This window comes from Gymnodraco acuticeps, unplaced genomic scaffold, assembly GCF_902827175.1.
Source record: "Gymnodraco acuticeps unplaced genomic scaffold, fGymAcu1.1, whole genome shotgun sequence".
Classification (NCBI taxonomy): Eukaryota; Metazoa; Chordata; class Actinopteri; order Perciformes; family Bathydraconidae; genus Gymnodraco; species Gymnodraco acuticeps.
The window spans coordinates 1,528,031-1,553,831 of record NW_022992250.1 but is presented as its reverse complement, the minus strand read 5'-3'; the positions used below and the strand labels follow the sequence as shown (position 1 = coordinate 1,553,831).

The window sequence follows — 25,801 nt, the reverse complement described above, 5'->3', positions numbered from 1 at the left end:
CGAGTCTCTTCTCGAGTTCCCTCTCAAGTCATCTCTCGAGTCCCCTTTCGAGTCCCCTCTCAAGTCTCCTCTCGAGTTCTCTCTCAAGTCATCTCTCGAGTCCCCTTTCGAGTCCCCTCTCAAGTCTCCTCTCGAGTTCCCTTTCAAGTCATCGCTCGAGTCCCCGCTCGAGTTACCTCTCAAGTCACCTCTCGAGTCTCCTCTCGAGTTCCCTCTCGAGATTCCTCTCGAGTCCCCTCACCAGTTTCCTCTCAAGTTCCTTCTCAAGTCCCCTCTCCAGTTTCCTCTCAAGTTCCTTCTCGAGTCCCCTCTCGAGTCACCTCTCAAGTCCCCTCTCGAGTCACCTCTCGAGTTCCATCTCTAGTCTCTTCTCGAGTCACCTCTCGAGTTCCATCTCTAGTCCCTTCTCAAGTCCCTCCTCTAGTCACTTCTCTAGTCCCCTCTCTGGTCCCTTCCCGAGTCCCTCCTCTAGTCCCATCTCTAGTCCCTACTCAAGTCCCTCCTCTAGTCAATTCTCTAGTCCCTCCTCCAGTCCCCTCTCGAGTTCCCTCCTCTAGTCCCTCCTCTAGTCCCTCCTTTAGTCCCTCTTCGAGTCCCCTCTCGAGTTCCCTTCTCTAGTCCTTTCCCTAGTCCCTCCTCAGGTCACTTCTCTAGTCCCATCTCGAGTTCCCTCTCGAGTCCCCTCTCCAGTTCCCTCTCGAGTCCCCTCTCCAGTTCCCTCTCGAGTTCCCTCCTCTAGTCCCTCCTCTAGTCCCTCCTTTAGTCCCCTCTCTAGTCCCTCCTCTAGTCCTCTCTCTAGTCCCTCTTCGAGTCCCCTCTCTAGTTCCCCTCGCGAGTTCCCTTCTCTAGTTCCTCCTCTAGTCCCTCCTCTAGTCTCTCCTCTAGTCCCCTCTCGAGTCACGTCTCAAGTCCCTACCCAATGTCCTGGTCCGTTGGAGGTTCCGCTGGGGGTCCTGCCAACTCCATGTCCTGTCCCGTTAGAGGTCCCGTCGACTACTCCTCTGCCGGGGGTCCTACCAATCGTATGTCTGTCCCGTTGGAGGTCCCGCCGTCTACTCTCCTGCCGGCGGTCCTGCCAGCTCCTTGTCCTGTCACGTTGGAGGTCCCGCCGACTACTCTCCTGCCGGGGGTCCTGCCAACCCTTTGTCCTGTCCTGTTGGAGGTCCCGCCGTCTACTCTCCTGCCGGGGGTCCTGCCAACCCATTGTCCTGTCCCGTTGGAGGGCCCGCCGTCTACTCTCCTGCCGGGGGTCCTGCCAACCCTTTGTCCTGTCTCGTTGGAGGTCCCGCCGTCTACTCTCCGGCCGGGGGTCCTGCCAACCCTTTGTCATGTCCCCTTGGAGGTCCCGCCGTCTACTCTCCTGCCGGGGGTCCTGCCAGCTCCTTGTCCTGTCTCGTTGGAGGTCCCCACCGACTACTCTCCTGCCGGGGGTCCTGCCAACCCTTTGTCCTGTGCTGTTGGAGGCCCCGCCGACTACTCTCCTGCCGGGGGGTCCTGCCAACCCCTTTGTCCTGTCTCGTTGGAGGTCCTGCCGTCTACTCTCCTGCCGGGGGTCCTGCCAATCCTATGTCCTGTGCCGTTGGAGGCCCCGCCGACTGCTCTCCTGCCGGGGATCCTGCAAATCCCGTGTCATGGTCCTCTTCCGTGGGGGATCCTGCCGAGGCCTGTCCCACCAGCTCCGACACCGGGTCCTGCCCGGCCTCCGGCACTGTCCCGTCAGCGCCTTCCGGCCCGGCCTCCGGAGCTGTCTGGTCTTCGCCCTCGAGCCTGGCCCCGAGAGCCACGGTCTTCACCCTCGAGCCCGGCCCCCTGAGAGCCACGGTCTTCGCCCTCAAGCCCGACCGCCTGAGAGCCGCGGTCTTCACCCTCGAGCCCGGCCCTCTGAGTGCCGCGGTCCTCGCCCTCGGGCCCGGTCCCCTGACTTCCCCTTTTTGGACTCTGCCTTGCCCCCGGGCCGTCCGCCCGAGACCCCTTCCTGGTCCTCTGCCGTGCCCCTGGGCGGTCAGTTCAGTCCCGTCCTCCTGACCCCCTCCACCCACCCTGGTGGCTTAGTGATGCGTCCCTCCTCCGGACCCCCTCCACCCACCCTGCTTGGGGTTTTGGACTTTTTTTGTTTTGGGACGTCTGGAATCCGTCCCTTGAGGGGGGGTACTGTTAGGATCTGTCTGTGTTGGTGTTTTTCTTGTCTTTTTCTATCTTTGGGTTTCCCGTTTTATTTTGTAAAGTGTTCACCCCCGTTTCCTGCCTGTCTGCTTTCTGTCTGTTTCCCTCCCCGATTACCCGATTGTGTTCACCTGGTACCTCTGTGTTTTCTCCTCCCTCCTCACCTGTCTCGTGTTTATGCGATTAGTCCTGGGTGTATTTAAGTTCTGGGTTTTCTGTCTCTCTTTGTCGGGTTGTCTTGTGTATTGACGTGGTCTTCGGTAAGTGTCCTGTTCTGTCTGTACGTATATATAGCCTTGAAATAAAGGAACTATTTTTGTCACTTAAATCTGCATTTGGGTCCTGCTTCCTACACACACACCGTAACAGATACAAAGATAACATTTGAATTGAATGACCAGATGATTACAGATGTACAATTAATGATTGTTTTTGTATTCCCAATGAACAGATATGTGTTAAATAGTGGTGATAAATATATTTTGTCAGATCAGATTACACTTTCACACTAAACAAATTAATTAATTGATATTTTCAGATTTATAAGGTATTGAACAATAAGATATTTCTAATATTGATTACAGTTGATACGCTGAATAAAGAACAGATGTTTTGATATTGATTACAGTTGACACTCTGAATAAAGAACAGATGTTTTGATTTTTTCCTTTTCAGATTGTTAAACATTTTGAGAATTGTTTAGTTTTCCCTTCAGATTTTGAAATGACATAATGATTGATAGTTGAAGTAATGTAATTAATTAAATATCATGCCTTACTCTTGAATAAAGCGTAATGAAGTAAACGTAAAGTAATGTTAAAGATTGAGGACACTGTAATTTTACAGATTACAGATTGATCGATTCATCACTGTGAATTTATACCTTAACTGGGAATCTTAGCTGGATTTCTCATAATCCTAAATTATACCTCAATTGATTTCTTATAATCCTAATTGTGTTTTTAATAAGTAATTGCCTTAAAGTAAATCTTTTAGATGTAAGCTGATTTAGAATTTGTGTTTGATGAATGAGATTAACTGAGTGATAAATGATAAAAGATCTTATTTTGAAACATATATTTTGCTGTAATATTTTGTACCCCATGTGTTTATTATTGTGCCTTTTGACAAAAGATGCCAAGCACTGAAGAGAGATGATTTTTTATTATGATTGACTGTGTTCAATCATGGTGATTGAAGTGTTTTCAATCTTGTTCTATTTTTAATGTAATGAATGTATCTGAGCCCACCCAACTCTGAAGACGCTTATTGATTTTAAATATTGACTGAAATATTCTTAGACTAATGTTAATTGGTTATCAATAGATTGATAAAAAGAGTGAATCTGTAAGAGAATATTTTAATCTGATCTGTTTATAGAGTTTCTTATAGTTTCTTAGATTCTGTGATACTGCAAACATGTGTTTGTGGTATCAGTCAAAGACTCCTCTGTAAGTTGAGGTCACAGGTCAAACGCTTCTCCCATATCCTGTGGGGGGAAGGTTTCAGGCTTGTCTGCGTTCCCTTGAGACAAGTAGATTATTGTCTCCCATCGGCTATTGATTAGGTAAACGCGGGCTTCTGTGGGCCCACCTCTCCTCGTGGTGCTAGATGTTTTGTGGCTTTTGGAGCGGAGATCATGATGGTGGAGCACGGGACAGTGTGAAACTAAGTGATCTCCCCGGCCGTATTAATGTACTGTGTTCAATAAAACTCTCAGTGCTTTGGCTAAACGACGTTCCAGACTCCTTCATTCTACCTCAACATTGCAACAACAGAAGTTTAACTTCACAGCTTTGGATAAAAGCGTCAGCTAAATGCAATGTAATGTAATGTAAAAGCGTGTGCGTTCCATTTTCACTCTACAGCGAGAAGCTCATGGGGCTTTCCCGATCCTGTGTCGAGAGTAGAAGTTAAATGAAATCTCAGATTTGCCTTCTTAATAGTTTGTTTGGGTCCCTCACTTCCGTTTTGCTTCTCATGCACTGATTTGCTAAGCTGAACAGCCAATCAGAGTGATTTATTTGGCCGACGGCCCCCCCGATTCAACATGTCGAATCAGCGGCGGAAGGTGTCGGCACGGCCGGAAAGACACAACGGTGCACGACGGTGCAGTACACACCAATCTGAGTAGGGCGACACGATGCTCATCGACGGCCCGACATCTATCGACACCGATAATCGGCTGGGTGTGTTTTACCTTACCACACCAACGCAACTCCGGTTCAAGCTCCGTGCTAGAGCTTTTCAGGTTCAGAACCGGTTCTTCGGTTTAGCTCTGGCTCTTTTCACACCGCCCAGAGTCCGACTGGTGCTGCGTCATTGCGTCATCGTTTGCGTCATGACGTAACCGTTTGCGTGCCTGCTTCATAAACCCAAACCGGGGGGAAACCCCTCACAGCTCACACCGACAACAACAACAATAGCCGATTGTGCTCCAGCTTCCTCTGTACCTCTTCGGAAGACCAGATTCCCAATAGGTAGCTGGTCTCTTCAGTGGACCACTGCTGCTTGTTAAGTTTCTCCATCATTGTGTACAAACTGGATACAACACGGGCTTTTTGTTGTTGTTCAGGAGTTGATCCCGCCCCTGCCCCCGCCTCAACGTAAGCGTGACGTATGCGGTGCTTTTGCTCTAGCCGGGCAATGTTTTGGTGCTTGAAACGAACCGGATTCCGGAGCTAAGAGGCTGCTCCGCTGCGGTGTGAACAGGAAAACCCGGTGCTTTTCAAGCTCCTGCTCCGAACCGGCCCTGAAACACCGTTGGTGTGAATGAGGTATAAGAGGCTTAAACACATGCTAACAGGCACCATGTGGACAAATTGTCCAGCTTAACTTGACTGTGGTGGCTGAGTAGAGACGGATGGAATAACATTTGTATAAACATACATCGGCAAACACAAATAAAACACACACACACACTGTAACAGTTGGCATGCTGTCTGCTGCCCTGTGGCCAAGCTACACTACATTAAAGAGCTATGTGACTGGGTTGTGGCCTCTTTTTCTTGCATTGCTCACATTAGCCAGGGGGCAACGAATGGCAGCCAAACAATACACAGTGTGCACAGTACACACGCACACGCACACAGACTAACATGTACAAACAACACAGAGGAAATGGCCAAAAGTGTGGCTATAACTGAACAAGCAGGATTTGGCTTGATCCAAAGGTTATCATCACTCTGCTGAAGCTGAAGGACGTCATCAGGAAATTGTTTATTAAATGTAATCTTATAGTCTAGTTTAGACATTTCACAAATCTCCTTGTAACAATGAGAATATTAACAGGGTAAACAGAGTAAATGGAGATGTCAATCAAGCCCAGTCTGTGCAAATCAGACCTTAGGAGAGGTACTTTCAAGCAATTATGGTTAAAAAACTGATAGTATTTCCTCCAACATAAAAAAAGACATTCAAATTCCACTTCATCAATCATTGCATATAGGCAGCAATAAGAAAAGTAACAAATAAAGCTAAAACCTGAAATTGAAACCCTGCTCACACTACACATGTTAGCTTTTAGACAGCCACCTCTAGCTCTCATTTGAATTCCATCAGCTGGTGTAAGCCACATTTCCTGTGCATATTTTAGTGTCAGCCCAAAACATTTACTATAAGACAAACAGGGAGAAGGTTGACTAATGCATGCTGGGAAAGCCAGGGCGCCTGGGGAGCTAATTAATTGGCTGACTATGACACTGCCCAGAGCACAGAGTCTGACTGAGCGTTTAAAGGGGACAGTTCTTCTAAAATGTGCAAAAGAACAGTCCTAAATAAAAACAACCGTATTACCAAAGTGCAGGTGGGAAAAAATCAGTCGTCAGCGATTTCACAAGTTCACAGGTTTAAAGTAGGGTAAGCTTCATCCAATATTTGGATGTTGGGGGAAAAAGTTGGGTTGAAAGCAGCTATTTCTGCTTGAAATCAAATCAAGTTTTATTTATATAGCACATTTATAAACGATTTTTGGTCGAGCCAAAGTGCTGTTGAAGACTAATGGTGTATACTTGATAAACTGATTCAAGTTGTGCTCCCACTCACAGCATGTTTATAGCAGCTTATTCGCACTCCTGAGCATTTCTTCCTTTTAGTCTTGCTCATTTGGGCAGGTGAGAGTGAAGCCAGTCAAACTGAGAGAACCGGCACCTGAAAACCTCTCAGAGTATTACAAAAAAAATGTAATAAAAACCGGTAAATTCAAAACCTGCCGGTCAAAATGTCCGATGCTCCGATCGATTGGCCGCCGATCATTATCGGCCGATATTCACTCTTAATAGTTTGATATGTGCTCTCTATAAAGGCCGATCAGGAGAGCTGGATCTGATCCATATGGACATAAACGCGAGTGAAGTGTAACGGCCCGTCCACACAGCAGCGTTAAAAAATCTTCCAACGCTTCTGCCCATTCACTTTGAATGGGGTGACGTCACGTTGCCTCGCTTTTCGCCGAACTGCATTGTGGGGAAGCAAAGCGAAGATTTCCAGGATTTCCAGGATTCAAAAGTTGAGCAATGTTCAACTTTTGAAGCTGAGGTGGAAGCGTCAGCCAATCAAATCCCGTTTATGTAAATCTGACCGTACAATCAAACCGCGTGTAAGCTGGGAGAGACATACATTTCATTTCATTTCCTCATATTCCTGAAACTGGTAGGTTTTCGCCTGTTTGGGGAGTTATATATATATATATATATATTGCTCGCATAAAATCCCCAGGGTTTTTTGCTTTGTATGTCGGGGGCGGGATATTCATGTGATTGGTTGTTGGTCGCAAAAAATCCCCAATCTTTCAGACACCGTAACCGGAAGAGAGAGAGATCAGATCAGCTGCTGCATAATCACCTGAAGCCCCGCCCACTGTTTAGCACGCGGCATGAGAAACTGACCGGTTGTCAGGAGAGAGAGGGGAAAAGAGAGGATCCGTTTCTCCCGTGTTATTATTCAAAGTTAATTTAAACTTTTGAATAATGTACTTCATCTACTACAAGTAGTTTCTTTGAATGTAATAATTATGTTTGTGGAATAATTTATTGAAAAATGAATCTGAATTTTTCGATCTGTTACGATTATAAACTGAAGCAATATAAAAATGACTCCCATTAACTGAGTTTTAAACATCAGCATATCCGGTCCTAGTCTGGTAATTACCTGCTAACGGAAATTCTGCTACACAATTCTTATTATTATTGAAACATGACCGGTAAGTTTCAAATTTGTCAGGTAAAATCAATTCTGTCCGGACATTTGACCGGCGAGAAAAATTCCTAGCGGAAACCCTGCAACAGTGATGTGATGAAATGGCATATAGTCTAATCTAAACATCTGATCTCACTCTAAGAAAGGTATTTCTTTATGGGGCAAACTAAGCCTCATTCGACTTGTGTGTAGCCTCTTGAATCGCTTGTATTAGCCACTGACAATCTAAATAAACCGAAAATGCAACGGATTAAAAACAATATTAATTTTAGCTACTAAGAAGGGTAAACAACACAGTGGTTAGCAATATTGACACGACATAAGAAAAACGAGGTGTCTCCCTTAATTCCTTGTGTATGTTTGCACTCACACTAAAAAGTTAGGATTTTGGAATAGTTTGATCAATAGTTATAAAGATAATCTTCAATGTGAAGACCATATGTATGTTTTCTGCAAAAAATTACTGCAAAGTGCATTTTTACTGCAGCTTTATTAGTGCAGCCATTGAAATGTCATCTGCTTCATAGTCAAGTATAGAGGGACAACTGCAGATGGAAATTAGAAATAAAGTGTAAAAAAAGGAATAGCTGTTTGGTTTTGGAAGATCTTGGCATAAGCATACAGTCTACAAAAGGCAAGAATAAATGAACAAATATTGCACTAGTCCAAAACCGAAAAATAAATGTAATCTACAAGGATACTAAAACTGAATATTATAAAAATTCTCACAGTATCTGGAGCCAGCTTATGTTTGCTTTTTAAATAAATAAATCTATTATCAAAATTGTTGGCAATTGATTGCATTGTACATTCAACGGTTTCATCAGTCAGTACTAAAGCAGTGAAAAAGACATCCATTTGTACAAACATATCAAATATTATTGAAGTGAATAATCTGGTCTGAATAAAAAAGACGGGACATTTGTTGGACTTTTTGTCCGTCCGTCTTCCAGCTTCCAAATCCGTCTGACTGGCTGCATCCCATTAGTCATTGTGTCCGTCTGTCTGCCTGCAAGCTCGCCATCTGTCTTTCTGTCTGTCTGTCTGCTTGACTCTTTGCCTTTCTGCCCATCTACCCATTTGCCTGCCATCTGTTTGTCTGTCTGCAAGTATGTTACCCCTCTGCTTGGCTGCCTGTCTCTCTCTGTCCGTCTCTCTGCCCGTCTCTCTGCCTGTCTCTCTGCCTGTCTCTCTGCCTGTCTCTCTGCCTGTCTGTCCTCTCTCTCAGTCAGCCCTGTGGATGACAGTGCATTTACTTCAGCAGAAACACTGCTGTGGATTGGTGTCTTTTTGCAGCACTTTGCAGCACTTAAGGACACTACAACAGTGATGGTGATCTATTAAGAGAGTGTATCTGCAGAGACCCGGTGGCTGACACACACACATACACACCTTGAGATAAGTAGTAGTCTGCCCGTCAAGAGATTAAGCACTACTGAAACATCTGGACACACACACATTTTTGTGTAAGTATTTTTGAAGCACAACAATCATTAAAAAAGTATATATGATGAAGGTAGTAGTATCTGTAGTTACAGTGCATGCCGTTACACAACCATTTGAAATGACACAAGCCTCAACAACAAAAGTCTGTGGAAGAGAAACTGTTTGCTTAACAATACAAACACACACTCACACATAACTGGCCTGGGCTCAGAGCTCCTTGAGGAGCCAGAGGTCAGTCAGTTTGATAAAGTATCCTCGCATATAAATTGCTTCATAACAAGCCATGTCTCTGAGGGTGAGGGTGTGTGTGTGTGTGTGTGTGTGTGTGTGTGTGTGTGTGTGTGTGTGTGTGTGTGTGTATATTGGTGCATTTATTGTGTGTTTATTTGTGCGCCCATGTGAGTGTGTGTCATTCTTTTCTCTATGATCCCGATGTACGTATGTTGATTGCACAGAATAAGACCTGCCTGCCCGGGGAACAAAAGCCTAAAAAAAGTATTTGGCAACAACCACAGCAGAAACACACAGAGCTTCACTACTTTCTTGCTTTTTCCCCCAATCTCTCACTTTTCCACATTTAACCTTAAACTGACTGCCTTATCATCTCTTTCCGTCACTTCATCCCTCCTTAGCTGCTACTCTCTAAATCCTTAGTTAGCTGTCCATCTGGCATTTTTGACTCTCTCTCTCTCTCTCTCTCTCTCTCACCTGTTCTCCTCTCTTCCTCCTGTTTGTTCTCATCTCACTGTCTGACACTGAATATTTCCTCTTCATCATGGGGGGAAAATGACAGGCATGGTGAGATGGGATAGACAGGAGTGTGTGTGTATGTGTATGTGTATGTGTATGTGTATGTGTGTGTGTGTGTGTGTGTGTGTGTGTGTGTTAGCACCACTTGTCCATGCAGTGCTAATACTGTATGTACAAGCAAGACAGCTTAAAGGCATGTAGGGAAGACTGCAACACAGACGCACACATTCAAGTCTATTTTCACTTTACTTCCTTCATCCTCCTACCCGACCCATCTTGCCCCACACACAAAGCTATTTTTGGACAGAGCCGTTAGAGAAAAAGGCAGGCAACAGAGGGAGAGAGGTTGACAGGTATAGAGAGAGATAGAGCACCAAAAAGAAAAGATTCACAAAGATGTATAAAGTGAAGTTGAGAGACCAGGGAGAGGAAAGGAAGAAAAACAGAGAAGGGAGAAATAGGCCAACTATTATGAATGAGTTGAAAGAATCAAAATGTCTCTGTGTGTGTGTGTGTGTGTGTGTGTGTGTGTGTGTGTGTGTGTGTGTGTGTGTGTGTGTGTGTGTGTGTGTGTGTGTGTGTGTGTGTGTGTGTGTGTGTGTGTGTGTACCTGTGAGTGCACAAATGTGTGATGTCAGGTATCAAGTATTTACCTCAACATCAAACACAGGTGCATACACGTACACACTCACAGTGTATAGGAAAAAAACGAAAGAAAAAAACACATTTGACACATACATCACACACATCAAACATCCTCATCAGGAGCATGCTAACAGGTGTGCAAGAAAGAAGACAGCAACCTACTCACACTGCCAGACATGAAAGCTGGAAAGACATGCGCGCACACACACACATTTCTCAGTATAAAATAGGCAGAAATAATCCTTCAACAACCTGTCATTTCAAGGGGAAGAGGAAACTGGAAAGTGCTCTCTGTTGCATGACAAGTGTATGGTTAAGACTCTAGATCTGTATTTTACAATTCAGTTCTAGTGCGACATTAAGTTTATTATAAATATATAATTGGAAATATGCTAGTATGATTAGTCAATTGACTAATTTAGCAATTGATTTGGATTGCTGATTGATCACATTTTTATCAAGCAAAAAAGGCAAACATTTGAAGCTCCTGTATTTCATATTAGCCTAGGATTTGCATATTTTCTGTTTAGCTTATTTCTATGGGTGGCAATTTAAGTCTGTCAGCAGGTTTGTGGTCCAGTTTAATATGATATAAAACAAATAATTCCATATTAGAGAGCCTGAGACAATCATATCGGTCATTTATGCATCAAATAATTACTTGGTTTATTACTAATTATTAGCTATAGCCGAGTTGACCAAACATTTTTCTGTCGATTGACTTATTGATAAGTCCTTAAATGGTTGCAGCTATGCTAAGTACACACCGATTCCTGTAATGAAGCTAGGTTTATCTATGTTTTGTAGCCACTGTGCAAATGTTGTTGCAGTTAGTCAGACGAACAGGTGGTTTACAGATGTTACCTTGGACACTGCAAGATTGTGATGACATATTATTTTTCCATAAATTGGTAACCAAACAATGTATCAATGGAAAAATAATCAACATATAATCCAGAGTTGCAGCCCTTAAATGTGTGATACTATAATACTTTATGAAAGACTTGCACTCTGTTTCAGGATATTTGAGAAACTAGAATTCAATACCTTCAAAGCAAGCCTTGATGGAATATATGTCAATGGAATATGAGCTGCTGTGCACAGGAGCCCTCTGACACAGTAATAGCTGCAACAAAAAGGTGCAAAACCACAAATAACCCTGAAGTGCACACAGAAAAACCACAGCTGCGCTTAACATCTCAGCCGGCAAGTTTAATGTTTTGTGCACGACATTACTCCATTACCCTAATACACATCCCGTCAAGACTCAAAGCCATTTAAGAGCAGTGGTGAGTCACTCTCTGATAATGATATCACCATCACCATTCCCATCAGCTCTCTCTCTCTCTCTCTCTCCCCCCCCCCCCCACTGACTGCTCCACGGAGATCCAGCGGATTGGAGAAAGTTCGCTCTTTATGTCAAATACTGCAGACTGTTGTCTCCCTAAAGTGAATTAGATTTCCGTTATTGCTCTCAGGGGATAAAAGCAACCCTACCTGAAGTGTAAAATAACAAAGAAATAATAGATAAATGCACAGTGCTTGCTGTAGCTGGGCTGAAATGAGAAACACTAACCAGCTTGCACATTAGAGGAAACTGAGAGGAGATTATTCTCACGGTTTTAGAGTTAGATGGATTATTATAACTTCCACAAAGTGATCGAATATTTTATGTGTGCAGCCCTACATTGCCTTTCTTTATTCAACAGAACATTAAAATGTCCACTTAAAGATAGCAAAGGCCAGACATTTAAGAAACTACGCTTTACTATCTACGACAAGTGGGTTTTTGACCAGCCTTCAAGTGCAGCTGTAAGGAAGAAGTTGTATCCCTTTGCTGCTCTTGTTATTAGTCGACATGTCATACAAACAAGTCATGCATACCATGGCCTTAAGTAGTTTCTTGTTTTTGACACTAGGAGAAAGATAAGACAATTATTTTACAGTGGCTGGTTCTCAAAATGTGGAGTGCTTTTGAGTGCCAAGGGAAAATAGAAAGAATTGTTGCAATACAACAGTGTCAGCAACTTCTGGAGAAAATGGAAATAAGAAGGGAGGAAGGAACAAAGTAGGGGAAGTTAGTGAAGGATTGAAGGAAGAGGAAATGCATTAGGAAAGAAACTATGTGCCTTCACCCATACACACATGCATACACTATTGTATTGCAGTTGTACACAATATGGCCACACACACCGACCAGAGAGGCGTAGGGCCAAACAAATGTGGCACAGAAATCAAATAGATTTCCTTTATCACCTTGCTGGCTCCAGCCACCAGAACATTAACACAATATTTATTGATGCTGCCACTGCTCCTGCTGCTGCTGCTGCATCATGGGAGAGGGAATGAAAGATTTGAATAGAGAAGAGGGAGAGAAAGAAGAGATAAATAAATGGAAAAAAGAAGGACGAGGCTGAGGTCCAAATAATTTTCTAACTAAGCCTCCCGCTCCGTCTCCTGAAATCTGCTGACAAACAATGAAGGAGGTGAGTCGCAGCCAGCGAAGCTAGGGCGCTGCCAAAAACTACAGGGAGAGAGTGCAAAAGGGGGAGGACAGGTGGGAGCGAGGGAGAGAGGGGGGGGAGAGAGAAACACAGAGAGAGATGGAGGATTGATCCATCGCTCCTGTCTCCACTGCCATCAGGAGTTCATTAGCTCCTGGAAGAGAGTGAAGGAGGGATGAAAAGGACAAAGAGACGAAGGGTGAGCATCCCTGCCTACCAGCTTCCTGTTCGTCTCCCTGCACTCCCACCTCCTCCCCCCCTCCTGTCATCTGTCATATTTCCCTCTCTCCTCTACCTTCTGCGCTTGCTGGCTTTACCTTCCCTTTCTTTCCTCTTGTACTTATTATGTGCAAAGTCTGTATATGTTCTCAAAGCTCAGCTGAACAGTCAATTTTCGATACAATAACAGTCAAATATACCCTCGACCCTTTCTTTTACTGATTTGAATGTTTTAAATACATATTTGGCACAAATTAAATCTCCAAGAATGGCACAGTGAGTCAGAAGCTTATATCCATCATGGATCACCGGGTGTTCAAACAGCAAAAGAAGTTCTGACATACTGTTTCTGTCTGTTGTTTACTCGCCCTCTAACAAACAAACACACATACAAACACACACATACACCCCTCCTAAAAACTCTTCCCATCAGGAGCTCAGGCAGCCCGTCTGTCAGTCTGTCAGCCCATCCATCACTGTGCTTACAGCGCTCAGACTTTTCTTAAGAAGAGTAAAGAGTAGGAGGTTTAGCAGGCGGACCGAGAGAGAAAGTTATATTGAAGATGATCGGAGATGTAATGGATAAAAACACATTTTAAATACATTTTTCTGGATGTAAATGTACTGTAGGATTTATTTTAAGCCGGATTCCTAGCAGACTAAAGACTGAAGTATTTGAAGATATCCAATGAAAAATGCTAGTTCTAGTTGTGTCTATCATCATGCTGTTCCTCATTTATAAATGTGAAAAAAACATTAAAATAGTCAGACCCAGTTTCCCAGAACTCACTACTTTAAATTGCTTGTTTTGTCACACCAACAGTAAAGCCAACTATATTACAATTACATACACAGAAACACTCCATTACATAATGACATCTGAAAATCTAAAATACAGAATGTATTAAGGATTTGTGAAAGACACAAGAAAACGCATGGAATAGGCATAAAGGAAATAAAGCATAACATTTATGAGATATGCTCTAATGACATCACTGTCAACTTTGTGGTAACAAAATACTAGACTACAAAACCATCACAAAAATGGATCATTAGTTTTATCTGAAAAACCATCTGCTTCGGCAGAACGCCCCACTGCTCTTATTCCATCAGTGAGGGAAAGATTTTGCAGGAAAAAATATTTATGAATCGTATTACAATTACTCCTGCAAAATATTACTGTTGAATATGTGTACCATTTATTTCCTTCCTGCAGGTGTGCAGAGATTGAAATAATCTTTTACTAACCAGGCTGAGTCACAGTAGATTTCTTTTTTTATGAAAACACCCTCTCTCCCCTTGATGTCATCTCCTGCCACTGAACCACACACACACACACACACACACACACACACACTAATGAGGTTCTACGCCACAGCAGGGTCATCTACTGAGAGCAAACACTGACAAAACACACACATGTTAATGACTAAAAGCATGCCTGTAGGGTTTAATACAGCATGGGGTTGGTTTCATGTTACACAACTTGAAGAGCGTGACAAAACCTCATAGGTAACCAGAACAATCCTGGAAACTCACGACAAAACATAACCTTAGTGACACACATTAGACCAGGTCAGTTATTATTAACAGCCAATATTTGACTACTACAGTTAAACCATTATTGTGATCAAGCAACTCATAACTCACATTAATATGAATTGTATTGTTTGTATTTGTTTGAGTGTTTGTGTCCTCTAAGTTTCACTTACAAAGAAGCAAGTTTAATACGAAAAAATTCAAAGTGTTAATCAAATCAAGTTTTATTTATATAGCACATTTATAAACGATTTTTGGTCGAGCCAAAGTGCTTTACATATAATAAAAATAGCCTACAGTAGAGACACTTTACAGCAAATAGAACTGCACAGATTGTTCAGAATATCAGTATGAGAAAAAAAACGACACCCTCTGTCCTTAGATAGTTAAAATGTCTTCATATTCATTATTCTGTCTATTTGCATTCTTCAAATTCGTCTTAATTTTTGTTTACATAAGACCAAAAATGTATTGAATCAGAAGTTATATAATATTCATAAGTTCTGATATGGGAAAAATATATTGGTATACACAAATCCCACTCATCTTAGGAATACCCTGGTGGTCAACATGCTGGTTAGTCAGTTAGGAAGCAGAGCGCAGCAGAGAGCTGGTAACATGACAGCTAAACCGCCTGCAGGCAGACACACACACACACACACACACACACACATAAATCCTTCAGCTCAGTAGGTCCCCATCCTTCTTATCTGACACATATTTCTGCATTACACACATATCTGCCTGAAGCCTTCTTTAGCAAGATATAGGGTATGGTTTACATGACGCAAGCGCTCCATTCATGAACGGCACACCCCCCTCCTCCTAGTCTTCACTACGTTACAACTAATGCGATACAACGCACCACGTGGGGGTCCTTACCCCCTTTCCCAGCCAATCAGAGCTCACCGCTTAACGCAGCAGACACAAATACACACACGCTACGCTACATCCCCCGCCCATACACACACACGTGTGCATATGTACACATGTGAGGCTTACAAAGGTCTGCATGCTCAAGTTTCACATGACAGTGAACGGGGAGAGTTGATACATATGGTCGCATTCGCACACACATTCCTCCAGGCTCAGCTTCAAAGTCATATGATGAGAGGAATCAGAGTTAAAAGGTTGATCAAGAGATGATGAGGGGAAAGATGGAGTGAGTGATGGATGGATGGATGAAAGGATGGGGCGTAAAAGGTATGAAAGAAGGATAAAAAGGCAAGGGATGGATGAGGAATTGGGGATTGAAACATGGAGGATAGGACGGCAGGAGGACAGTGGTCAAAGAAACGGAAGCTAAATGAAAACAGCTCTTATCCCCCTTCACTTGCCTTGTAAACAACCTCCGTCTCTAGGCGAGAGAGCCGAGCCTCAGGGGAGGGAGGGGGAGAAAGAGAGGGAGAGAGAATGAGTGAAAACAAGATAGCACTGCATGAGGAAAGATATGAAAGACAGAGAGGGGGGTAGAGGGATAGAAAGAGAGTTGTTATGCCCCCACACACCATGACTCATCTCCGGTTTCATACCCAGCAGGAGAAGGGTTGTGTGTTTGTGTACGTGTGTGTATGTGTGTGTGAGTGTGATGAGAGTGTTTGGAGAGCATGGTACGTGCATCTGTACTTAAATATATGTTTAGAGTGAGCGAGTGGCACACAGAGCTACTGGTCTGTGTGCTCAAAATTCAAGCTTGTGTGTACTGGTCATGGTGAGGTCTCTCTGTGTGTATGTGTATGTGTGTGTGTGTGTGTGTGTGTGTGTGTGTGTGTGTGTGTGTGTGTGTGTGTGTGTGTGTGTGTGTGTGTGTGTGTGTGTGTGTGTGTGTGTGTGTGTGTGTGTGTGTGTGTGTGTGTGTGTGTGTGTGTGGGATGGTGGGAAGAGAAGGGTGGGGGTGAGCTGTCACAACTGGGAACATTTAACAAGTCCCCAGACAATTTCACCGTAATTGATTCAAGGCTACAGCCAGTTCAGCTTCACTTGTGTGATCCTTTAAAATAAAAATGTTGTTTTCTTCATCTGGACAAATCGATCATATCCGTTAATGATCAACACTAAAAGACAAACACTATTCTTTAGAGGTTCTCCAGGGAATTATGAATAAATGACCACTAGCTTCAGAAAATCCAACTAGAAGCAAATTCCCCACTTAAACCCATTAATCCTGACTTTGTTGTGCAATATGACTTATGTGCAATACATATATATAAACCACTTTATAGTTATTATTACTGGCTGGCTTACATGTTCTTTGTTATACGCTTTTATCCAAAGCGACTTACATACTCAATACTGTGGAAAATCCCCACGGGAGCAATTTAGGGTGAAGTGTCTTGCCCAGGGACACAACGACATGCTGACTGCAGTCAGTGGGGTTTGAACCTGTGCTCCCCTGATCCGAACACCAACGCACTAGTCCACTGCGCCACAGCCTCTTAGTTAGATAATTAAACTACTACATCTGTAAATAAATGTGCAATATATACTTCCACTTTTGTGGTCCATCTGGATGTGTATTTTTGTAAATGGGAATTTGTGTAATTTATTTGTATATCTTTACTATGCCTCTTAATTTGTAGTTTTATTTAGCTATTTGTGGCTCTTTACTTTTGTTTTAACAATGTATATTTCCCCTCTGTGGGACGATTAAAGGTATTCTGATCTAAGATAAGGATTCAACACTCAGTTAACCCAGGCACACAGACAGAGCTCTGACTTTGAGGAGGTAAACAACAGCCACTCCCCCCTCTCCTAAAGCCAGCTAGATCTGCACAGCACGAAGCAGGAGGAGGAGGAGGAAGAGAGGGTGAAGGAGGCAGAGAGGAGTTGCTCTAATTCCTTGATGTGTGTATATGTGTGGTTGCGTGCTCAGCCTTCCTAAAATGAGAGCTGCTCCCCCTGGTTTCCTCTCCTCCCTTCTACTGTGCAGGAACCTGCCGATCCTCCAGGGACTGTAAACGTTTGGTGCCTCCTCCACCCTGCACCCAGTCCTAACCGTCACACAACTTCATCTCATATCCTATCCTCCTATAAATGTGTCAAAAATGTCTGTGTTCCTGCTTTCACATTCGCCTGCAAGTTACAGCTCGCATTCCTGCTGCAAATGGCCCTATTTGTCGCAATTACGCGCAAAAATAACCACACTTGGACACTCTCCAACTATCCGCTCGCACACTCGATTCCCACCGGGGCGCGTTCACGTTACGTTCGCAGAGCTACAACATGACAAGTTTACCGGGTTTATTTCATCTTTCTGCAGCATGCACAGGGCTCTGGCTTCAGATTGGGTTAACGTTATGTCCATGTCTTCTTCACTGCAACATACAACACATACCCCCTGCTTCCCCTATGTTTGACCCACATGCACCGCTCAGTCTAACAACACAGCAGCCGCTGAATGAGACTGACAAACCCGCTGTAAAAGTGCAGACAGAGCCACTGCCCTGCCGCTAGCCTAGCACTGGTATAGCACTTGCAGCAAAGTGGACTTCAGCGGTCCTGCAACCCTCCCACTTTTACACATTATAATGTTTGCATAATAGTGCTAATGTATTTACCTTGATAGCAGTCGGCTTCGGATGCAGAGATGTCCACACTTCCAGAGATTAGGAGATCATTGGGAGCCAGGCACATGTAGTTTTACAGTGGAGGGGTTTAGCAGGAGTTCAGTTTTGCCCACCCGGTGCCCTGGCAGGCTGCTAGCAGTGCTGCTAAACAGCCCCGACTCTGGATCCACGTTGGGTGACAGGACTGTCCCTTCCCCTCCCTTCCCTCCCCCTCACGGTGCGTGTTGACAGCACGTCAGCCCTGCAAAGACCGGCCACCGAGTGCAAAAATCCGAATTAAAATCCCAAAGTGGCAGCCAGACTGAGTTGCAAGTCAACAACAACAAACACAGTGGTGGTCCTGCTGCTGCTGCTCACGGGTTAGCAGGCTGCGAGATGCGCACAACATACCTCTCACAGGAAAGCATGTCGCATTTTGCAAAAAAACTGCCCAAACGTGGTGTCAAAATCCGACGGTGTTTTCCTCTCCGGTGCCAAGCGGTAAAGGAAGGAGGTGACGGGGAAGCAAGAGAAGGTGGCGTGAAAAAAAAGAAAAAGGATGCTATATTTCCAAACGATGAGTCAGAAAAGATTGCAAGCCAGTTTCGCAACGTCCCTCCTTCAAAAATAAAACATTGAGTTCTCCTCGTCTTCACTTGCTGCCTTGCCTCGGTTCCTCTGCCCGGTGTACTGACGTGCACACACCGCTCTGCACAAATTCACTGGCAGGTCTTTGGGTTCAATCTCTCCCTCCCACCTCCAGAGAAGAATAAAAAACACAACACAGAGAAAAATCAGCTCTTATCATCAGCTTGAAAACTCTTTTGGCGCCATATTTATGGCGTACTTTCAATTCACTGTTACCGCAAGCTGCACTTCCTACTCTGAGAAATGCAAGATGACTGCGCCTCGAAGAGGAGAGGATGGGCATTGAAACTTCACCTGCCAATTTTACTGCCAGTAATATAGGCTTTTTTGTGGTGGAAAGTATTGAAATGACATATGAAAAAAAGTAATTCTGGTGAAGCTGATTATCATGTGGCAAGCTTAAAAGAAAACTAGTTCCTACAAATATTTGGTTTATTTTGTCATGGATGGCTCACTCATCCAATGTGTAGTGTGACAGCTTGGACATATGTAGGCTATAATATTTTCAATTAAAATTGTACAAAGTTTCTTAAATATGATCACTTTAAAATCACAAATAACTTAAACACAATCTGTTTTCTATGGCTGACTGACTGGACTACTTTATGTAGGAAGAATTATGTTAGAATTAAAACTCATTCTTACTTTGTCCAATAACTTCACATCAAAAGGAATTAGCAGCTTGAGCTTTGGTTCAAAGTAAAGGCCTGCATGTAGTTGGTCTTTACTGTAAGTGATCATATCTCTCAGTGATCCAAGGGGAATGACTCAGATTGGCAAGTAAATGACCTTCCTTAACATTTTCTGTACAATCCATATTTAAAACGGGTGGAGGGTGTTTTATCAATGTGTAATCTACTACCATCCACTGTCTCTAAATCACTGTCCTCTGCCAAGCAGAAGTGCATTCACTTATAATATCTCTACAATCTGACGTTTAAGGAGTGCAAGTTTCACACAAACCCCCCACTCCTAGATATAAAGTATGTGCAGCTTTTAGTTGTGCATCTCTTACGTGATAGACAACTGCTAATTATTTCCACTCAGCTTTTTTGTAAATGTCTTGCTAATACACATTGATGTAGAGCCAGGAGGTAGACTTCAATTAAGGTCATTCAGGAGAACAAATGGGATAATTATCCTTGTATCAAACACACACACATGCACACACTTCAGAATGTGCACACAGGCAAGGATGTCAGGTGCACAAATACTCACATCAGATGTATCAGGTGTCTCTCAGAAAGTGGAGAGAGGGAGAGGCAAAGAGGGTGTGATGCTGTTTTGCACTAAGTGAAATGAGGCAGTGAAGAACACGAAGGAGGGATTTCATGGCACACATTGAAATGCAACAGCAGCATCCCACAGTTTGCCTCCTCGTCTTCCACACAACGCAGGTAGGCATGCATCCCCTGAGGAAACAGCCTGTGACCCTCCCCACGGTCCTTTCTAATGTGAAGTAATGCAGTTTACTCTCTAATGAGATGCACACGATGGAAGCAGATCCCCTCATCTGGGTCAAATAGCCTAGTGTTTTTGTGGTAATATTCCCCCATATCCAACAAATGCCATTTACTGATAGGCAAATACAATGACAAATACAACATCAAGTTGTATTTGGTGAATGGCATATTTTCTGTGAAATGCTGAATTTAAACCTCATTTGTTTTGTCTCCTCCATTAAAGACAGTGGCATTAGTGTGTCAAAAAGCAGACAAACATCATTTGCTATTCCCTTTGTGTTTAAATCCATACACTATCTTCAGAGGTGTGTACTTTTTTTTTTTTAGTACTCCAGCCAAGTTAATTTGTTCCAACATGTTTTTTTAGTTTAGCTTTTGTATTCAAGGCACATGAACTCAGTCAGTGTGAGTTCCTGTTGATATTATCGAGATCACTCTCCCACCACCCCACCCACCATAACTGCAACAGGACGCAAACACACCATTCACCAACATTACACAGTTTTTCCATGACATAATAGGTTTCACTTGATTTTCATAACCACAGTTAACAAGATCAGTATGTGTACAGAGATGACCAAATGAATGTTTATGCGTGGAGGTGTTATAATGAAATGTGTGCACTGAGGAGATGCATGCTTTGCATCATGGCCCTAATATGTCATCTTCAGTTAGGCCTATAGATGGGTATATATAAAAAAAATGTAAAACAATGCGTAATAGCTGTCAGGCCCTACTGCTCCAGCATCTCTACGTGTCAAGTGCACTACATTTAATTAGACTGGGTCCCAGGGTGCAAGGCTACATTTATCTCTTTGGATCCCAAGATTGAAGATTTTAAGCACTCCTCCTCTACAGGAAGCTAAAGTCAATGCAATGTCAAGCGTGACCTTATTTTGATAGACTGGAGTTTTAGAGATTTTCTTTCTGCTTTGTTTTGTTGTTTGTTGAAACTGTTCTGTTGTTCTCCCTAGTAGCCCCTAGGTGGCTGATGAGCTAGTTTTACTGCTTAAACCCCCAAAGACTAATGGTCTCAACTTACATTTCAGGTAAATAAAGGGATTTATGGGTGTTATTGATCTGGCAAGCTGTGCCTATAGGTGCATTTACTGCTGAGAATTTTGCAATGGCGAGCCTTTTAAAACTGGCTAATTGGTACATCTAGAGCAAAATAAAGCTACAAAGATTTAATTGTGAAGAGTTGTTTGTTTTTTTACCTTTATTCATCAAGAAGTTTCTAGACATTGAAATTCTAGACTGGTCAACATTCACATAGTAAAGAATAATAATAAAAAATAGTAAAATACAAGATAAAACACATTCAAAACAATATGATGTTATTTATAGATGTCTTCCACATTGAACATTGAACTATCTTTTTATGTTTAGAGTTAAAGTTGAAGTATAGTTTGGCTTATTATGTATAAACTCATGAGATAAAAAGTAGCTCATTTCAAAATGATCGTCTGTCATGGGTGTTGGTGCAAACAGGAAATAACAAATAAGAATAGATAGCACTGAAACGGAAGTCTGATGTAAGGGTTTTACTTTTTTTATAGTGACTTTATAGTAATGGAAGTCATAGTCTTAGCAGAAATATCAATCCAGCTTAACGTTTAGTAATATTTAGTCACAAAGATTACTTGATAAGGGTTATGGAAAGATTATAGCTTGGGTTATAAAAAGGTAAAGAAACAATTGTGGCACACTTTCTTTCTTTGCTCTCCACAGAAAAAAGTAACTTGAACGTACAAATGCATCATTTTGTGGCATTTGATGAGACTTGTTTTTCTTGGGACTGTGAAAAATGACAAGAAGAAGTGCAAAACTTAGCACAATAATATTCAACACAAATTCAAATTAAAGAGAAAATAAATGGTAGAATTATTATAAAGCAATTAAACTCTTCCTGTTTTAAGGCCATACTAGCCTTGTGATTTGTTCTGCATAGTTGAATGTTCATTAGAGTCAGGTTTAAAAGACTTTACTTAGTGAATAACTGTAGTGTATATCCTTATACACATCTCAGTATCTTCTATAACCATAAAAGTATGTACTATAAATGGTATTTGATATATATAATAACTTTCTCAGCTGCCTGTCCCATTCTCCTCACATTAACCTTGATATCCACAGACACTTTTTCAGAGTTCTTAATCTTTTCTTGTTGGCCCTCCCCTAGGACTGTGGCTGAAAGGACTACCTGTTGTCTGTGTGTTTTCCCAATTATAGTTTTCCCCTGAGTAAGCATGCATTAGGTGACTCAGCAAGAACGGCTGTCTGCCAGAGCTGCCTCGAGCGCAGTGTATTATTTCAGCATCAGTGTACATTTCAGGCAGAGTGAGGGGGAGAGCGAGCCCATAAACTTAATGGGTAGGTTGACTCAATAAAGGGGCAACTTGTATGACTTGGAAGCGGCCCAAAGGACATACACAGGAGTGCCACTGGGGGGTTTTCTGGGGGCATTTAAGAGGAGCTGAAAGTGTGTGTTTTATGTGTGCTTTGGTGTCTCCTTGTCTTTCTAGGACTCAGAATGTCTGACAATATAATATTATAGGGGCCATTTCTTACAGAACTTGGTTTAGAGCTGTCATAGTTAAGGGTAACATGTTAAAAGTTGGTTCATTTGTGTACATGTATGCAATTATGTGGGAAATTTTGTTTTTCTCAAACACAGGTCCCGTATGCAGAGGGAAGACTCACACAGCATTATATTTCAGTGTTAACCAAGTTTGTTCTTTACTCTTTTCCCTGCGTATTAGTAAAAGACTCGATTCAGAGCATCAGGAGAGTTTAACCTGTCGGAGCAGTGTTTTTTTAGCCACTTGCAGTGCATGAAAGTATAATTACAATGTTCAGAGCTCCATTGAAAAAAGGATATAGCTCAAACATGTAGGTTAAGTGAAATAAGCAACAAAAAAAAAAAAAAAAATCATCATTATTTAACAAGGTAATTGTTAAAATATAGCCACAGAAACATCCAGTGCCTCATAATAATGTGCTTTTTAAATCAAAATGTTGTTTTACTCCTTCTGTTTTAACCATACAGTAGACTGTATATGGTTTTAACTAGAAGGAAAATATACATTGATACAAATGTGTGGTCGAGAGTCATTCAAATAGATACACAGAATGCCAACAGTAAAGTACCTGTCAGTGTCCTTTTATTTATTTATAGATTTTACAAGCATTTTATGTATATAGTCATTGTTCTATACTAATATGTTAATATGTATTTATTATGAATCATGAAACGTTTCATACACTACTTCATTACTTGCACATCGGTCACTTGCAATATTCTCACTATTTTTGTTTCTATTCTGTTTGTTTTTGCACTATTTTCATAGGTGTATTGTTTATGTCTTCAATACATTTATGTGGAATTGTTGACGGAGCTTTAAAGATTTATATTGACATAAATACACTGTAGCTACTAGGACAATAAAACCTTTGCATATGTAATTTAATCACTGAGCATTATAGGGTTTCAGCCAGGTAAAGTGTAGTTATCGGATCCCCCGCTGCGTGTCGCTGTTTCTCAACACGATACCTTTAACAACACCTTCCGAAACTCGCTTCCCAAACCGGAAGCTGCATTTGTTGAGCTTCCTGAGAAGAAGCAAGATGGCTAACCTGGACGTAGAAGAGTTTATCCAACAGAACAGAGCTGTGGCAGATGAGGTGGAAACGTACCGGGGTTACTGGGAGAGCGAAAAACACTGGCAGCCGAGGAGGGAGTTCATCCTGCGGAACATCAACGACTTCGAGGAGCCGCACATTGACCAGCTGCTCGCGCTCTCCATGGTGTGGGCCAACAACGTCTTCATGGGCTGTCGGTGCGTAAACACAACGTGCTCCACTGATGCATTTGTTTTTGTGAATGGCTTTTAAAAAATAACCTCTAATTTAATATGTTCACAAGTAAGGAACCCACTTGCAATTTGGTTCAATAACCATTATATTGAGGATGCGACATTACATACAGCAGAGGGGGAAGAAGTACTCATATCTTGTACTCAATTAAAAGTAGAAGTACCAGTGTGAAGGGATACTCTGTTACAACTTGAAGTCCTGCAATCAAATGGTTATTCAAATAAAAGGAGCATCTATGATGAACAATACCCACCTTTATGTGGATGAGTGTTTTTGGATTCAAAATATTGTTCTTCGTCTGGTCTCACAATTGGCTCACTGCTGCCCCCTGTGTCCGGAGGAGGACAAAAATATGGGCTCTTCGTCAAAACTCCTAATTTGTATATCAAAAACAGCATGGTAGTACACAAGTTTGTAGTATAGGCTATTGGTAGTACACCAGTTGACTTCAGTCAGTTGAGGTTTGGATTTGTGATGCCACTATGGATCTTCAAGTGTGTATAAAGCAGATCTAATGAATAATGCAGTTTTATTTAGGACTTCTTATGCCGGCAATCATTTTCACAACTGGTGGGTTATAGCCAGACCGATGCAATTAATGTTTAACAATACTGTTATATTAATTAACATACCATTTTCCTTCCATAATGACAGGTATAGCACGGAGCTCTTGGAGAAAGTAAGGGAAATGGCTGAAGGCATCGAGGTAGAGGACGCACCGGTCTTCAAGACAAGAGATGAGATTATGAAGAAACAACAGGTAAACCTTTGGACAGGCACAGACAGACACACACGTCACCAAATACATTATTTCATTTATTCCTCTTTTCCATAACAGGGTCAATGACCGGTTTACCTGGTCTTTTCTGGTCGCATGGGAACAAACCTGAAGACTGACGCATCTCGGATGTTGTTTGAAACCGCCTGAACCTTTAACAATGTGTTTGAACAAGCCTACACTATTTATTACTGATGTGACGAGTGTAAGCATTTAAAACATTTTTTTAATCAAAAGCAGGACTTCTGTGTTCCTCAGCATCCATTGTTGAGTCATTGAAGTTGTTTTGTGCAGTGTGGGAGCTTCACTGCTCATCCATTTCAACTCAACATTGTTTTGTAGCGAACTTGTTTTCAGTATTTTTTTTATACACAGATATGAAAGATGAATCTTGTCCTAATGTCCCTGTCTTAACTACAATAAATGTGTTTTTTTTGACTCATTGGATTGTATTTTCTTTCTTAAAAACACACATTATAGTTATTCTGTTCTGTTGGGTCTTTGTATGTGAACAAACTATGCTCGAGGTAGGGCTGTCCCGAATACCATTTTTCGGGCTCCGGATATTCGGTAGTAATCAGCAGCGAATATTCGGTGCGGAGAGATTTTTTATTTTTTTTTAATAACAAAAAAACATTTAAAAAAAATGTCATAACACGCTCCGAATCCGAGACACCTGACAACACGCTGTTAAGCAGAAGCGCAGAAAGAGCATACTATTACGATTTATATGTATTTATTGTCTCAGTACTCGCATACATTAAAACTAAATGTGTCCTCTGCATGTAACGCAGCGCAGCGCTCGGGGACCAGATCTGGTTCCAAATTCCGTCTATAACGTTTTACAACCTGAAGATACGAAACACATATTTCTATTATAACAACAATACTTTTAATAACATAGCCGTAACAGTAGGCCTAACAGTGTAGTACTTGTTACCGATACAGTAAACAGTATTTAAATAAATGAACTAACTGTATGCCAATAATTGCCTTAGCCCCAGATGTTCCCACATTGCTCCTATTATT

General features: G+C 42.3%; 2 protein-coding genes across 3 annotated transcripts in view; one reads left to right on the top strand and one right to left on the bottom strand.

The window, feature by feature from the left end:
- Positions 1–18,884, bottom strand: part of jade2 (jade family PHD finger 2) — a 218,792-nt gene extending 199,908 nt beyond the window's left edge. For both annotated transcript variants that reach the window (XM_034206657.1, XM_034206658.1), the window contains exon 1: positions 18,020–18,884. The gene's annotated coding sequence lies outside the window, so the exon portion shown is untranslated. The remainder of the gene's footprint in view (positions 1–18,019) is intronic.
- Positions 18,885–23,701: 4,817 nt separating this feature from the next.
- On the top strand, positions 23,702–25,214 carry cdkn2aipnl (CDKN2A interacting protein N-terminal like). Its single transcript, XM_034206742.1, has 3 exons — positions 23,702–23,957; positions 24,649–24,754; positions 24,833–25,214. The coding sequence occupies exons 1-3, from the start codon at positions 23,746–23,748 to the stop codon at positions 24,839–24,841; spliced, it is 327 nt and encodes a 108-aa protein (XP_034062633.1). The 5' UTR covers positions 23,702–23,745; the 3' UTR covers positions 24,842–25,214.
- Positions 25,215–25,801: the final 587 nt, after the last annotated feature.